This window comes from Ochotona princeps, chromosome X (genome assembly GCF_030435755.1).
Source record: "Ochotona princeps isolate mOchPri1 chromosome X, mOchPri1.hap1, whole genome shotgun sequence".
NCBI classification, from domain to species: domain Eukaryota; kingdom Metazoa; phylum Chordata; class Mammalia; order Lagomorpha; family Ochotonidae; genus Ochotona; species Ochotona princeps.
In genome coordinates this window covers 30,139,064-30,156,668 of record NC_080865.1, presented here as the reverse complement: position 1 = coordinate 30,156,668, position 17,605 = coordinate 30,139,064, and the positions used below count along the sequence as shown (strand labels likewise).

The 17,605-nt window shown below is 36.4% G+C and overlaps 1 protein-coding gene across 6 annotated transcripts in view; it reads left to right on the top strand.

The window, feature by feature from the left end:
- Positions 1-17,605, top strand: part of CNKSR2 (connector enhancer of kinase suppressor of Ras 2) — a 250,800-nt gene that overhangs the window by 21,700 nt on the left and 211,495 nt on the right. For all 6 annotated transcript variants that reach the window (XM_058658816.1, XM_058658815.1, XM_058658814.1 and 3 more), the window contains exon 2: positions 16,408-16,571. In XM_058658816.1, the coding sequence (XP_058514799.1) occupies positions 16,408-16,571 (164 nt within the window). The remainder of the gene's footprint in view (positions 1-16,407; positions 16,572-17,605) is intronic.

The following is a 17,605-nucleotide window of genomic DNA, read 5'->3' as shown; positions in this document are numbered from 1 at the left end:
TCATGGGATGCTGGCTTTGCAGGCAGTGGCTTAACAGTCAATACCATGCCCAAATGGCTTTCTTAAAATGTGTGTCCTCAACTTATAACTTACATTTACTTTTTATGAAAGTGTATTATATGTGATTTATCTGAAAGGAAATCTGTATGATTGGGAGTATTTTATTTGTATGCATGTTGTTTAGTTTTTCTTACTAAAATGTGATATATACTGACCTTTGCAATTAGGTATTTTTTGAAACGGCTTGAAATATTGGAGTTTACCAAAAATTCTTTTAGAAGAGTAAAATGCTTTTCCGTCGGTCATCAGAATGTGCCCATTCTAGCTTCCAACAGCATTTTTTATATTTTTATATTCATATCATAACTTCTTTGAATTTCAGTTTTCTAATATTGCATTTAAATGAATTTATTTATATAAAAGATATACCGTAGTTATTGGCATTAGGTTCTAAGTAAAAGGCCATTATTAGTACCACAAAGTAGAGTTGCAGCCAGGAGTAATAATATATGCAAAGATCATAGTAGGAGCTCAAAGATACTGGTTATTAATGTTGATATTATCATGCCACTAGCCTAAATGTGTTAATACTGAAATTGAACCTAAATGTAAATATTTGGATTCTAAAAATGTTATCCAATTTAGCATACTCGGAATTATAACATGCAACTAGAGAAAAATAATTTCCTGAGAAATTGAATATTCTCAATAGTAGAATGGACAGCTCAACATAATATGACCTATTCATACAAGAATTTTTGCTTTTGTGACTCATGTCATAATATATTTTGTGATCTTACTTTGACCATTAAAAAAGTCATACTTCCAAGGTATAGAACTCACTGTTTTCTTTTGCTTACGCAGAATATTTTATTAGGATTTAGCAGTGCCTGAGGTTCAGTGAGTGAATATAATCGCTTTAGCCAAAGAAATCTGATCTCAGAATTACTACTCTTGAATTTTTGTGTTGGGTAAACTTATGGGTAGGGCCAGGAACCCTGTCTTTTTGGTTTTCCTGTCTTCCTCTCTTTAAAGAACTAAGAAAGATAGATAACGTTTTATTTACTGTCACAATCAGAATCTTTTCTGTTAGTGTATTTTCATTGAAAGTGTCTCTTCTGTGCACTAAAAGGCCAAAGGTTGTGTGAATGAAAACCAGTTCAAAATATATGGAGAGAAATTCTTTCTAGATATGTGTAAACTGAAGGATTAATTATGGATGGTATAGTAGGGTAGATAAATGATAATATTTTCAAACTTTTATGTTTAGTTACTCCCTTCTGTATTAATTTTTGTGTTTTACAATGATAGAAGTATGCAAATATAGTTTAAAAGCACTTTAGTCTTAGAATTTAAATATACATCTATACTTTGTTTAAGCTTACTCTTTTTGGCCAAAATGTGTTTGTTTTTCCTTAGCAATGTTTTGTTAAATTAAGGAATTCTATTATGGGCCAAGATATTAGTGCTATTAGTAATACGAATCCCTTTTTTTTTTATATTTATGTAAGTCTGCCAACATTTCACCACAAGATGTGACTTGGAAATAATTCATTTGCATTTTGAAAGCCAGACAAGTGTCTAACCTTGTGGACTCAGAGCACTTTGTTTCTCAGTGACCTGTTTTTCCCCTTCCCTGTCATGGTTATATAGTCCTGGAATGTATTGTGTGTGTACCTGTATATATGTCTGTGTATCTGACTATTTCAACAGTGTACTAAGTTCTGTCTTGAGTATGGAAACCTATGTAACATAGATTATGTTCATTTCATTTTAAGAATCACTTCCTCTTTGTTTAGATCACTGATTAGCTCAGTATGGAAAAAACAAACATAAATAACACTGCTTCTGAGCCTGTTTTTATGTCATAAAAGTGAAGCTAAATTTTTGCACCAATAATACTCATTCAGTACCTAATAAGTGTCAGTCACATTTCATAGTTTAATGGCTTGATTTCAGCAAAGCAGAAGCATGCCTAGGTAGATATTATCAACAAATTTTAATCATGAGACATAGGTTAAACGACTTAATAAATGATAACTATCTGGAGCAATAGGAACAAGAAACTGTGCCCCTATGGAATACCAGTGCTTGGAGGTGGAGGATTAGCTTGTGGAGTCACAGTGCAGGCCCCATTTTTTAAAAAAATATGTTAACGTTAAGTGTTGAAAATATAGATTATTTTTATTTTTAAAATAAATAAATAAATAAATGATAACTGTCGAACTGCTATTCAGCAGTGACTAATCTTTCTCTAGTTCATCTTACCTGACTTGAAGTAAGTTGTTTTGTTGTCTCAACAAAGAGGAAAAAACAAGCTGCCTTATCTCATAGATGCTTACACACATTAGCAGTGCACAGTCTATACAACTCTGTATGGTATCCTTGGAGTTTCTAAGTTATTCAATCATATTGTGTACAGGTTGGCATTTACTCTCCACTAATCCTATTATACTTTTCCTCACCTTTTTGCATTCACTAAGACCACTGCTCAGTGTTAGCTGTGTTTGATCTTTGATGAGAAAGCTTCTTCAGTTTTATTGTTAGATTTGTCATTACAATTCTAAATTGTTCTAAATGAGCCTTTGCATGTGATAAGGTCTAGTTCATTGATAATAAATTCCAAATTTATAAAAAGCCAATATGTTTGTAAATCCTAGTAGTTGGTTTAGAAAAGTTAAAGTAAATGATTGATAATGATTTCTGAGACTTAAGTGTTAATTTCTAGGAAAAGTACCTCTTTACTTCATGATTTTGCATATTTAATTTAAATTTAGTAACTTAGTTTATCAAGTAACTTGCTTTTGGATCTTATGAAAATTCAATTTTAGCCACAAAAGTTTAATCCTGTTTTGACCTGACATCAGTTTATTTATATTTGTTTATGATATGATTAACATTTTTTGTTATTGAATCATTATGGCTTTGTTTCTCCATTATTTAGAAAATTTCCTTAAAAAAAAATGGTTCCATGTATTCTAAAAATCGACAGAGTAAGCCAATGGTAAACTAGAGTGGTGGGACCAAAGGGCTATTTTCATGTATGCTGAAGAGCTAAGTTTCTCATCTCGCCTTTCATTGCTTTATGTCAAGACCAAAAGAGATAGAAGTACAAAAGGCACTATCAAGTCTCTCTTCCATCTGGTGAAACTGTGATTTGAAATCTTGTTAAGATCTTCCAGATGTACAGGGGGATGTGAATTCTAATGCCTAACCACAGATCACTTTGCTTGTATGTGTTTAAAGGAAATTTTTATCTCATTGAGTAATATAATGGGATACCAATGTCCCATTTGGTGGACACAGTGAAGGTTTGTAGTTTTGGAATTACTGTACTGTTTATATTAACATTAATTATTAATTATTTCTTATAGTCGTAAGGCATTTGGAAACACGTCCAAAACTATAGTTAATGTACTTTTGAGAGTTATTAGAAAGTTAAAATAATGCATTTTATTAGGTATTCATTAACTGTGCAAGATTGAACTAAGCTTAATACTGGACTATATTATATATAAAGTATATATTGGTGAGTGCAAGTCATAGTGGAGCAATTGAGTAGTCAAGACAGATGTATACTGACCATATTTCCTTCCAGAAATGACCAGTTTGTAAATATTCACTGTTTCATTGCCTCTGCTAGGTTTTTTTTTTTGTACTCCTGTGCTGTGATCTCAAGATTATCAATGATCCCTTGCCTCTAAAGACCTCTCTATTTGAGCCAAAATAGTTTTGATTAGTTTTTCTTCTCTTGGTAACAAGATTTGTGAATGTCATGAAAAGAAATGAAATCAACTCATCAACTCTTTTTGTATTGAAATTTTCTTGAGATGATATGACTGTTTTTTAATAGAAATCCAAGTTTCTGTTTTAGAATCTTATCTCTTTTGGATTGTAGCATTGGGAGGGCAGAATAGAGTGCTTTGTTCATAACTAAAAGTGTACAGAACGTTAACAGGAACATATAGTTGCCTTTGTCATTTTGAAATGAATTATACTCTTTATAAATTGCTTTTAATCTGTGATGCTATAATCAGAAGGAACATGTTTCCTGGGAGGCTGCTGACAATAAAAACAATTGTAGATTTTCTTGTGTTGTTATGTATTTTAGTTTATTTCTTATTTTCTTGAAATAAAAAGTTCTTATTCACTGGAGGTTCCTTACAAAAATTTTCCATTTCCAGAAAAGATATGTTGAATTCACTTTAAAGTTATTTTGAGTAGTGAACTTTATTACCTTTGGGAAAGGAACAATTTGACTACAGTATAAAATTAGACAACTTTAATATTTCTCATTTACATGTATTTAGAAATGGCTACTAGCATTTTCTACAGCTTTCATTATAATTATTTCTAATGCTTATCAAGGTTAGCTTTTATAACATTTATTTACTTTTTGTATTTATTTTACAAGGCAGTGCAGTTTGGGCTTACTCGGGGTAACTCTTGGTAAGCTGTTGATTCCTTGCACAGGTTGATTTACAGCTGCCTTGAGTATATGCCTGTGTAGCAAGCCATGGTAGTATATTTTATATATATGCAAATCATGCATTCCTCAGGATCTTTTCATTCAAATTCACCAGTGGAGAGATTTGGGATTGAATCCAAATAAAAAGCTTACTGAAAGACTGTTTGCACAGCTGCTTTCAGGCAGTGTCCAAAGTCTCATAGGAGAATGAATGAATTATACTCTTGTTATGCAAAGCTCAAAAGTTTCTTGGGTAGTATTTTATATAATACAAAATCATTACATATACTGGGTCTTTGCCTTGCCCTAACTTCCCCAACCTCCACATTCTTTGTATTTTTTTGTCTTGCTTATTCTCCTTACTGTAGAAGAACTAATTGTTTATTTGTGTCTTCTGGAGATATCTTCACTTTTTTTTTCTCTTCATATGACAAAAATATCGAGTGACTTTAAAAGTACATTTCTTTCTGTGTTTAAAATTCTGAGACCTGAGAAAGATAATGTCTGTATCTTTCACGTCGTATAAGCTTCTGTCTGTGTAACTTGGCTTTTGAAGAGTTACTCAGGAGAATCCTAAGAACTTTAAGCTTCATTAACTATTGGGTCTGTAGCAATATAAATGTAGCATTAAATTATGACTTGGACATTGCAAATGTAATCTAAAAGTTAATTCTGAAATTTCAGGCAAATAAGTGTAATCTTCTTAGGAAGACATGTTTTAGAGGTTAATTTGTGCCTGGGAAAGCAATGTTGTCTCTGGTAAGAAGTGAGTATAAGCACCCACCTACCCCCCATTTTTTATGGGAATTTTATAATCAAATTGTTTCTTTTGACACCATATTAGCCAAGACTTTGACATCCCCTTCCTGGTCTGATTCTAATTTCAAATGCATCTCTGCAGAATTTTTTTTCTGCCTTCATTTCTGATGTGTTGCTGATTCAGACTCATTTGTAAGAATTTGAAGTCTAGAGAGAACCAAGGGAAAGCAGTAATTACTGACATATTCCAGTTTGGTTGTTGTGGAGAGAAACCCCACTTCCCCAATTGACAGGATTCTAGTAGAATACTATCCTAATGAAGGAGAAGTTTACTGAACATAGGGAAATTACAAATTGGAAGACTCATATTTTTGAGGCCTTTGAGATATATTTAATGACAAGTAACATTAATTTGTATTGCTTATGATTTCATTCCCTTTTTAAAATAATTCTGCAGCACTCTTTTAATTGATGACAACAGTAGGATGAGGAACCCATTAAGTCTTGCTCATTTAGCTGGCTATAATTCTCCATGAGGTTCACTTTGTGGAAAGTTTTGAAATTTTGTAAATATGTCTTTAAAACGTGCAATCAGGGATTTATTTGAATAAACATATTTGCAGTTAATTTGGAATAGGGTTTTTAACTTACAGTTTGTCTAATACCATGAGTAATTTGTCCCTTTATGATCTATACACTTAGGATAAATGCTTGTTGATTCTTGGTATCATTGTAAATACACTGCCTGACTAGGATTTGTGATCTTCAAAAGGGCAAAGCTTTTTCCCCTACCATATGACCCAGCAATTCCACTTCTAAGAATATATCCAAAAGACATGATACATGAGAAAACAACCTGCACCCGCTATGTTTATTGCAGCACAATCAATCGCAAAAACATGGAAGCAACCTAAATGCCCATCAACAGAGGACTGGATAAAGAAACTGTGGCTCATTTACTCTATGGAATACTACTCAGCTACTAAAAAAAAAAAAAAAAAAAAAAAAAATGGCAGACAATTGTCTGCGGCCAAATGGGCCAAGCTGGAAACCATTATGCAAAGGGAAATGTGCCAATCCCAAAAGGTCAGATATATGTTTGCTCTGATATAAGATAATATGATGTCAAATCTAGTGATTTTACATGTGAATTTTACCTTATTACATTTCCTAGTTATTTGTACCTTTTGTAATAAGATCTTGTGATGTAGGGCCCGGCGGCGTGGCCTAGCGGCTAAAGTCCTCACCTTGAAAGCCCCGGGATCCCATATGGGCGCCGGTTCTAATCCCGGCAGCTCCACTTCCCATCCAGCTCCCTGCTTGTGGCCTGGGAAAGCAGTGGAGGACGGCCCAAAGCTTTGGGACCCTGCACCCGCGTGGGAGACCTGGAAGAGGTTCCTGATTCCCGGCTTCGGATTGGCGCATACTGGCCCATTGCGGCTTACTTGAGGAGTGAAACATCAGATGGAAGATCTTCCTCTCTGTCTCTCCTCCTCTCTGTATATCCGGCTTTCCAATAATAATAAAATCTTTAAAAAAAAAAAGATCTTGTGATGTAATTTATTAATCAATCATCCATATGAGATTGATTGTAATCACCTGAGATTGTCAGTGTCCTTTTTTTTAAGATTGATTTATTTTTATTGCAAAGTCAGATACACAGCAGAGGAGAGACAGAGAGGAAGATCTTCTGTCCAATGATTCACTCCCCAAGTGGCCGCAGTGGCTGGAGCTGTGCCTATCTGAAGCCAGGAGCCAGGAACTGTCTCCAGGTCTCCCACGTGGGTGCAGATCCCAAAGCCTTAGGCCGTCCTCAACTGCTTTCCCAGGCCACAAGCAGGGAGCTGGATGGGAAGTGGAGCTGCTTGAATTAGAACCGGCCCTCAAGTGAGATCCTGGCGCTGTTCAAGCCGAGCACTTTAGCCGCTAGGCCACGCCGCCATGCCCCTTTCATTGTCGTTTTTATCACTGTTATTGCTACTGCCTGTAAGTAACAATGATCTATTCCTTATTGTGCTTTCATTAGTTGCACACAGGACATAGCTGACATTTATTCCTACAGGAAGATGTTGGACACTCCTTTTCATCACCCTAGTGTCACATTGATACCTTTGTTACATGTTTGTCAACTCCATGGAGATGAAGGTTCACTACTTTTTCCCCCATGGTAGACTGTACCTAAGGAAATGTATAATGGAAGTGTAGTGGAAATTAATATGTTCATAAGTGGAAACAGAATATGTCCCCCTGCATGTAGTACAAGGAAGGACTCACAACGAAATGGCTAATAATTTCCTACATTGTTGGGAGACCTCCGTGACAACACAATGGACTTATGAAAATTCATGAAAGATACCTCTTGTAAGACTGGAGGGGAGAACTGAAGGGAGAGGAGGAAACTTGCAGAGGGGGAAGGGAGACCCAAGTGCCTATTAAACTGTGTCATAAAATAATAAAAATGGGCATAGCTTGATACTTAGAAACAAGCCCAATTGTGTCTGTGTATCTATATTACCAGTCATCATTGTCCTATTTGATAATGATCACATTACTTGTTTAAAAAAATTCAAGCCTCTTTTATTTTGACTGTAAGCTTCATTGTTGTATGGTAGCTTGTTAGAAATACAAAACCTTAGGCCCTACACCAGACCAACTGAGTAAGAATCTACAATTCGGTCACATCCCAAGATGTACAAAAATTTGAGAGACAGTAGAACATTTATATTGATTTGAGTTATAATTATCAGAATTATTTTGAAGATATCTTAAGAATTTTAGTGAAAAGTAAGGCTTTCAAAATAACCTCTTTTCCCAGGCTAGTAAAATTTTAAAAATAAAATTAAATATTACCATTGCATTCTTTTATTCAAAATATCAGAAATGGCTGTGAGATAAATATAGTATTTATCCTGATAATAAATCCTTATTTGTGCTAAGAAGGCAAAACTCATAGCTTGATTTTGACTTTAATATTCAGTAAACTGAGTGATAGTTTATTCATCAGATGGGAAATACATATTGACTGAAAATTGAGTTACGTGTAATATTTTAGAGCCATAAAATTTGTTAAACATCAAAAATTGTTTTACCTGAATATAAAATATAAAATGAATATAAAATATTCATTTATACTGGAACAATTGATTGCATGTAACAATGAAGGAGGCTTGGGTTGCCGCAACCAGGCCACAGCATCTGCTTCTGCTGGTGTGCATGAGGACCACATCTCTGGTGGGCTGGGTTGGGCTGGGTTGCAGCAACCATCAGTTCAACAAGAGAAATGGGGTTAGGGGTTGTAACTGACCAATCAGCTGTATCCACAGGTATGTGTGTTGGTTGGTGCATGTGATGGACCGAACCTGACCCTGCACTGGCTGGCACACACAAGATTCAAGTCTGAGGTCACCCAGGTGAGATTTCTTGGAGGACTCCACAGCTAGACCACTGTAGTCAAACCTGAGCCAAAGGGAAAAATCACGAAATATGAGGTCTGACCTTGGAGTACATGTGTTGGCACTGGGCTTCGTCAGTTGCTGATGCCTGTGCAGTGTACAGCATATCCAGATGCAAAGGAACGACATGACAGCCAGCTCATCTAGGCCAACAGGGATGTCAACTGTATCCTCAGACGATGGAAAGCAGAACAGTTTGGACCCCTGCCCTGGCCAAGCTTTGCAGCATATTCCTGGGCCTAAAGATACACTAAGGTGGACCTGGTCAACCAATAGGCCTTGGAAACATTTTCTCAGCCTGAAGCAATGAAGCCAGAAATCACTCAAGTAACACCTTTGGCATACTCTTCCCTACATCAAGCTCTCTAATGCATCATCAGATGACTGTCTCTCATCTCTGGGTACTGATGTAATTTGACAACAAGGAGTGGCCCCATCACGAAACATTTTTCCCACCCACCTTCCTCCATACCTGACCCTCCCCATCCTAATCAGAGACCCACATGGGTGTGCATCCCTGTCAGCTATGTAACCTGTTAAAATATAAAATTTTCAAAATTTAAAAGTTAAAACAGTGGAGACTCCAAATAGTGGATTTGAAATGATGAGTAAGATTTACATTAGGAAAGGATCCTAGGAGATGCATTGTGTAATTGGTTTTGATAGTGAGTGGTGTCTTGATTCTGCAGTCACTTCTATGCAAAAAGTTTAAGTTGCATATGTCTGGATTGAAACATTTGGCTGTTATTTCTAAGGGCAGCTTGTTAATCTCTGTAGTATCATACTGTTGTTCACAAATCACTATTTTAAAATGTAATTTTGCCTTTTACCACAATTCTCTGTTGACTTTGTTATTCAGGACATCATGAATGTAGTTCTAATAATATATGCAGTAGGTTGTTCTACCTGTTTTTGCTTTAACCTCCTTTACTAAGTTGTTGGTGGTAGGAGTTGCAATTACACATAGGCACAAAGGGGGAAATGGTAAAAGGAATTGTTTGGAAAGGTGTATGTTTCAAGCTTACCAAGTAGAGGGTACTGTGCAAAAGATTAGCTTCTGCCAAAGATGATCCTTTCTTTGACAAGACAAACTGGTCAACAAGTCAGTGTTCTATTCATTGAAGCTTTGGAAAGCTTTTAGAAGTTTTAAGTCGGAACACAGTCTTTAGTCATGTGCTGACATTTTTCTCAATGTCTCATATTCTTCATCCCATTTCCTAACTCCGGGTCTTTGTTATTTCAGGTGTATAAAGCTTTGTCCTTCATCTTTACCTCATTGACTCCCACTCATACCTAGGCTTCAGTTATTACCACATCTCTCTGGGAAATTCTACCCTTGATCTCTCTGATTTCGTCAAGGCCTGTTATTGATGCTTAGAACAATATGCAAAGTACATTTCCTTCCGTTCCATTATGTCAGATTGTTTGTGTTATCCTTTAATTATTATATTTCTCTACAAATAAACTGTTACCTCCAGGAAGGCAGGGGGCCATTTCTACTTATCAGTTTATCCCCACTCCTTAAAATATTGCCTGGCTCATAAATATGGACCAATAAAATGAAAATTGATATCAGGAATTAGAAAAGCTATGAGGTAGAAATCCTGAGGAGGAAGGGTTTCCTTAGGGAAACCATAGAAATCTTTACAAGCAGTTAATGACTTAGAAAGTGGATGAAGTCTGAGAAAGCCAACAGTGTTAGGAAACCATGATACTGAGTTAAGTCAAGGTCAGACGTGTCCCCAGAAATCAAGATTGATCAACAGGTTTTATCCTTTCAGCAGCACAAAGGTTGGCCCACCACTACCTCTTCCCCGCTTGGGAGACAGGTCCCTCATACTCTTGAGCTATGTCCTTGCTGGAGAAAGTAATTTCTCCCAGTACCCTGACAAAGGAGACTTTAATACTTGTGATGCTATTCTTTCAATTTCATCTTGATGCCATTTGGATGCAAAATTTTTTTTCCTCTTGTTATGCCCAGTATATAATTTTTGACTTGTCTTCACATTCAATTTTCTTAGACATTGGATGAAATTATTAAAAAGCTAACTTTATCAAATCTCATCAGAATTAAGCAAATTGTTTTTCATGATGAATTAAAATTGAATGAGATGTCACATTGAGGGTTTCTTTGTATTTAACAAAAAAGAAAATGTTTCTGTTAGAGAACTTGGTTACACTTACTTTTAGCATTAACACTTATAGACTACTGATTTACAACTATGACTTTTGTTTATATCTATTTGTAGGAGGGCATTGTGACCCTAGAAGGTCAGCAAGCACAGGATTACAATTGATTGGATAATGTTTGTATGAAAACAACTGAATGGGTGCCTTTGTGTGACTGATTGGATATCCTTTGCATGAGAACAACTGAATGAATACCTTTTGAATACCTGATTGGATATCATTCTTATAAGAACAGTTGAGTGGACAGCATGTGTATGAGAACACTTGGTGGAATATACAAGACAATAGGAAACTGTTAAATATATCTTGACAGTATGATACTGGACTCTCTGCAATTGTTTGTACCTGCAATGTCAGGATACACTTAAATAGCAGAATAATGGACTTAGGACTGTTTATGAAGGACTGTACTATTGTAATAACAGAGGGGAAATCAGTGGAGGGGGGATGGAATTTGGGAAGGGGTTAAGGGAAATCCCAGAGCCTATGAAATAAAAGAATAATGCTCTCCAGTTACTTCCAGACCTAGAAGAAAATTGCCCTTTTTCTATTTTATTAGGTTTTATTGAAATCTTTATAAAATAATTTATAATACTTGTAATGGAATGACTACTTTCTTTTTTTTAAACTGTTTCCATTTTTTTATTGTATTTTTGACAATCTTTACATAGTTAATTAGGGTAAAAAAGTTCAAGGGCTACAGGAAAGTGGGTAAGACTATTATTTCCATATTGTTTCCTTCATGCATCTGAGGTAAAGGGGTATATTAAGGGAGAAGCCCCACCCAGTCTCCCACCCACCCCAGGTCCCAGATGTGGGGCATGCTCTGAGATTCTTCCTCAAGTGGTTTCGATAGTTCACCAGTTATGAATTGCTGCCAATTTCTCCACTCCAAGCATGATGAGGTCATTGAAGAATCCACTGATTGACATAGTCCATCTTGGAGTCTCCGCTTGCCCAGTTTTTCACTGGCAACCTATAGCTGAGGTGGTTGATTGACTTGTTCTGTCTTCTGTCTTTTCATGGTTAGGGTTCTGAGTCAGGCAGTTCGATTGGGGAGATCCCCAAAGAAACTTTGTCTGAGGTGTTTCCAGACCAGATTCTTGTATGTATTAGCAAGTACAGGGCCTGACACACAGTCCATCACCCAGATCAGCTGGTGGTTGGAATTGCTGGGTTGGTTCTGTTTTCAGTCCTGACTTCCACTGGAACCAATGGGTGTTGCAGTCCAGCCTGGTTCTGCCCAGCACATACTCAGCCCTCGCATAAACCAGTGGGAGCTGCAGCCTAGGGAACGACTACTTTCTTGTAAGAAGGTAACTGAAGGAGACTTGGATAAACAAGGGATGAGTTTCTTGGATCAGTGTGTATTGTGTTATCTTCACTGGTATCTAAGAACTGCTTGCAGTGTTTTTCCTTTCTTTTCTTTGAATATAACTTCACATTCAATGTCAGTTGGTCACTTTATTCATCAGTGTATGGAATGTAGTCCTTGGTGGGTAATTTTTTTCATATAGATCTGGAAGAATCAGAATTTATTAGCCAATGTGATCCTTTTTTACTTTAATGTCTGTGTTACATTTCTCTTATTTACTGTCTTTTTTTGGTAAGAATATAAATCCACTTTATTTTTGAGATTTGTTCTTTTCGGTCTTGAGATGATCTGATATAGACAATACAGATTATACATAGTATCCTCTGGGATTAGGTTTTAAACTTGTTTTGCAAGTCAGTTATTTACTGAGTACACTTAGGGATTTAACTAATCTCATTAAGTGTTAGTTTCAACATCTCTAAAATTAGTAGATCCCTTGACCCCTTGACCCTACTTGTACTCCCACCCCTTACCATTACCATATAATCTTCTAAAGGAATCTTCTACATACAGGGCCTCCATTTTTTGTGATTTCTTAATCACTCCTTAATCCCATTCTGTTGTCTATCTTCTATTTCTGATATCTTGGATAAAATCACTATTAATGTATCAGTTATCAAATCCGAATGTTTTAGCCCTTATCTACTGGATGCTGTGCTGTATTTGACAGTTGTCCATCATGCCTATCTTTATTTCCTTGGTTCTTTCTGAGACACTTTTGTTGTTTCATTAGATGCTCCTTTTACATGCCCTTTTTACTGACTATCCCCCAAGTATTGTGGCCTGCCATGCCTTTTATCTTGTATACTCTTTTCACAATATCTCAAAGGTTCATTAAAAAAAAGTATTGGTTTGGAGACAGCAAGGTTGCATGACAGGCTGATCCTCTGCCTGAGACCCCAGCATCCCATAGGGGTGCAGGTTTTAGCCCTGGCTACTCCACCTCCAACCCAGTTCCCTGATTTTGGCCTGGGAGAGCTTCAGAGTATAATCCAAGGCCTTGGGCCCATGCCCCTACATGGAAGACCCAAAAAAAGATCCTGGCTCCTGGCTTCCGACTGGCACAGTTCCAGCCATTACAGCCAATTGGACAGTGAACCAGCAGATGGAAAATCTTTGTTTCTCCTGCTGTCTGAAACTCTTCCATTAAAATAAGTCTTAACAAAGTTGTTTATTGTTTTTGTTTTTGTTTTTTTGTATGAAGAGAACAGGTTTCACATATCAGGTAGTTATAACATAGATCCCTTTTTCTCTCTTCCCCCAACCTACCACCTTTCATGCTTTATTATTTTTAACTTCTGAAAAAATTAGAATTTCCATCCCCCCTAGAATCACAGGATTAATTCACCAGTAACTGTAATACTGGACAAGTAAAAAGTAGAAAGAATATAGTTTGACAGGGGTATGAACAAGGGCGATAAACTACAACCAAATCACAAAATACCCGTTTCATTCCTGTACATTTTTTATGGCTTATATTTACTACCACATGTCGGGGAAAACATATGATATTTTTTTTGAGACTGGCTTATTTCACTAAGCATAATGGTTCCTGTTTGCATCCATTTTGTTATGAAAGAGGATTTCATTCTTTATTATAGCTGAGTAATATTCTATAGTGTATACATAGCACATTTTTGTGTGTTTTACTGTCATCACTAAATATTTCCCTTAATGAATGAAATTATGATATTTTGTGCATTCATTCACATCTAGGTAGTACATTTTTTTTGTGCTATTTCATAGATTTGAGTCTTTCATGGCATAGTGCCTGATTCATAGTTTTTTTTTTTAAGATTTACTTTTTTTTACAACGTCAGATATACAGAGAAAAAGAGAGACAGGAAGATCTTCTGTCCAGTAATTCACTCCCCAAGTGGCATCAATGGCTGGAGCTGTGCTGATTTGAAGCCAGGAGCCAGGAACTTCCAGGTCTCCCCCGCGGGTTCTGGGTCCCAAGGCTTTGGGCCGTCTTTGACTGCTTTCCCAGGCCGCAAGCAGGGAGCTGGGTGGGAAGCGGCTCTGCCAGAATTAGAACTGGTGCCAATATAGAGTCCCAGGACGTTCGAGGCCAGGACTTCAGCTGCCAGGCTACCACGCTAGGACCTGATTCATACTTTCTTCATCCTTTCCCTTCTTTCTGACCTCAGTGTTCTCTTTAAAATAAAAATCTTGTTTGGCCCTGTAACAATGTAAATAGTGCTGAATATATTCAGGTGTTCAGCACATGTTTGTAACGGTACAATTCTGTTTGCTTTTTAAATACCTTGATGAACTCCACACAGTTCCATAAGGACGTCTAAAAGACATAGGCAGATAGTGACTCATCTTAATCACATTCTGTAAATCTGTCTTTATGTGCAGTCATCTCTTCCTGCCTTCATTTTTTCAATGAAAATATATGGCTCTTATCCACATTTAATTATATTTATCTATCACATAATGAAGGAAAACGAACTCCCTCTCAATCCCAAATTCTCCAGGTATCCTCTTGTTGCTTATCTTCATTTCTCTTCACTATCCTGAATGCTTTGAAGACCCCTCCACTCATTTAATACAGGCTTATTGCCATTACTGTGAAAACAGTTCTTAAGAATGTGGTTGGTGACCTTTGTGCTGCTTTTATCCACCAAGAACATTTCAATCTTTATCACTATACACACACTAGTGGAGAATGAAATAAAATATTTAGACTAATGTACGGACATGTGTGACTTAGTACTAGACCCTGTCAGAAACCAGATTGGTTTTGGGACTGACTGTGGATCTTTAAATGACTATTTCATAGTTCTGTTATGTGATTTTGCTTCCTTTTGCACATCTGTTCTTACTCAGTCTCTGTTTTTCCTATTTGCTTTTAATTTCTGTTCATTAAAACAGCTGGAATATAACTCATTATAGTCTCTTTTTTCCCCTCATTGATGTAGCCATGACCTCCTGGTTTCTGCTAATTGCCTCATTTTCTTGGTATTCCTTATTTAAACTAAATAGTCTTATTAGTCTGGTTCATCATTTGAATCATGCCATCTCATAGGTAATTGAAGCTGACTCTATCACCTGGTTGTTCACCTATGAATGGCTCTGGGCAGTCTTGAAAAAAAGATAGCTTCAAGACTTTAAAATCCAGTGTGGGTTTTGATATTTTGATTGGGGTAAAATTAAAATAGTAATGGATTAAGGAGGACTATGCAGGTGACTAATAAAGGTAGGGCAACTGGGTATCAATAGCACAACAGACAAGTGGGGAACACAGGATCAAATAAATTAAAAGATTTTTAAGATGACAAAAGTGTAAACATAATGTATGTAAACAGGAAATGACCAAAACAAAGAACATTTAATTTGTAAATTTGTGAAATAATGTTAAGGTGGTAGAAGATGGAATTTCAGAGCATATAAGACAGATTATCCTTTTTTAGGAAAGTTACCTCTCCCTCTGACGTGTGGTTTTAAAAAAAGAAACAAAGGGGCCTGGCGGCGTGGCCTAGCGGCTAAAGTCCTCGCCTTGAATGCCCCGGGATCCCATATGGGCACCGGTTCTAATCCCGGCAGCTCCACTTCCCATCCAGCTCCCTGCTTGTGGCCTGGGAAAGCAGTCAAGGACGGCCCAAGGCTTTGGGACCCTGCACCCGCGTGGGAGACCCGAAGAGGTTCCTGGTTCCCGGCTTCGGATTGGTGCACACCTGCCCGTTGCGGCTCACTTGGGGAGTGTAACATCGGACAGAAGATCTTCCTCTCTGTCTCTCCTCCTCTCTGTATATCCGGCTTTCCAATAATAATAAAATCTAAAAAGAAAAAAAGACTGTGATGCAGATAAATTTGAAAGTGGATAAATTTGCCTTTTGGCCTACTTCATGAAATGTGCAGTAAGGAGAACTGCTGAAAGGAGATGTGAAAATTTCAATAATTGTTGAGCACAGTAAAAATAATATATGTAGCAACTAGGAATCTGTTGAAGTAATTTCTTTTGTTTTTGCTGCAGCCCTATAGAAGTTGCCAAAAGATGAATGGTAGAATTGGTCTAGAGTTAAAATAGACTTAACGCAACATGGTAGAAATTAATGCTTGCTTGTCCCCTCAACCCTCATCATTTTTCCCATTTGTGTGGTTCAAAAGTTTTTTTTTTTTTTCTTATTCTGGTCTTCTATACCTTTGTGTTATAGGTCTTGATGACTGTCTGCAGCAGTATATTAAGAACTTTGAGAGAGAGAAAATCAGTGGGGACCAGCTTCTGCGCATTACACACCAGGAGCTAGAAGATCTGGGAGTCAGCCGCATTGGCCATCAAGAGCTGATCTTGGAAGCAGTTGACCTTCTGTGTGCACTGGTGAGGACATGAAACTGTTGCAAGGGGAAACTTCTTCTTTATTACTTCATTCCTTTTCCCCTTTTACTTCCTTTCGGGATTTAAATACAAGTAGAGATGAAATAATGCTCAACTAATTAAATGTGGTATTTTTCTCCTTCCTTGATTTTGTTACATCAGTACCAAATGCCAAGTTGAATTGGTTTGTGACTCAAATAGTGACTTATAACATTTAAGATGTACAGTTATATACAATGATTATAAAGCCCATTCCCTTCAGTATTACACATGTGATAATCTTATGTTATGATTCATTTTGTCACTACATTTCATGTTAAAATGGTGAATATACAGGAAAAGCCAATGTCAAAATAATACTTCTGAAACATTTTGATATTAGATATTCTGAGATCATATATTTCCATGTTAGGTAAAATGGCACTTGAAGTTATTTGTGAGAGACGAAGAGAAAGAATATGAATGGAATAGTGTACTAACATTGATTTGAATCTTGGTTCAGTTAATTAATGATGCATGTGAACTAAAAATTTCACTATTTTACTTAAAATAGAAATACCAAAAGTATGTCTCTGTGTTGTGAAGCGGAAATGAGGTACTGCTTGTTACTAGTTCAGTGCCTACCACATAATACACATTAAAAATGCTCATTATTATTGTGATTGTGATTAATAAATATTAACAAATAATTAAACATGATTGGTAAAATGAAATTAATTAATAAAAGTAATTGTTAAAGCGTAATCCAAGAATCAGTACATTCAGCACTGTGTTATTGGATGTCTATAAAGTGTAGTTTTTCTGCCTTCTTAAGCAGTGTGCTTGGGGAGAATGGTGCACACATATGCATGATACTGTGATACATTCAGTAAAATAAAGGAATGATTTATATATTTATATTTGCTTCAATATGTTTATGGAAACACAGAAGAGAAATAACTAGCTTTGAGTAAGATAGATGACTTCATATTACAAAAAAGTTGACTCTTAAGCCGTTGAGCATGTATTCAGTAGGTGGGAGAAGTGTGGAAGGTATC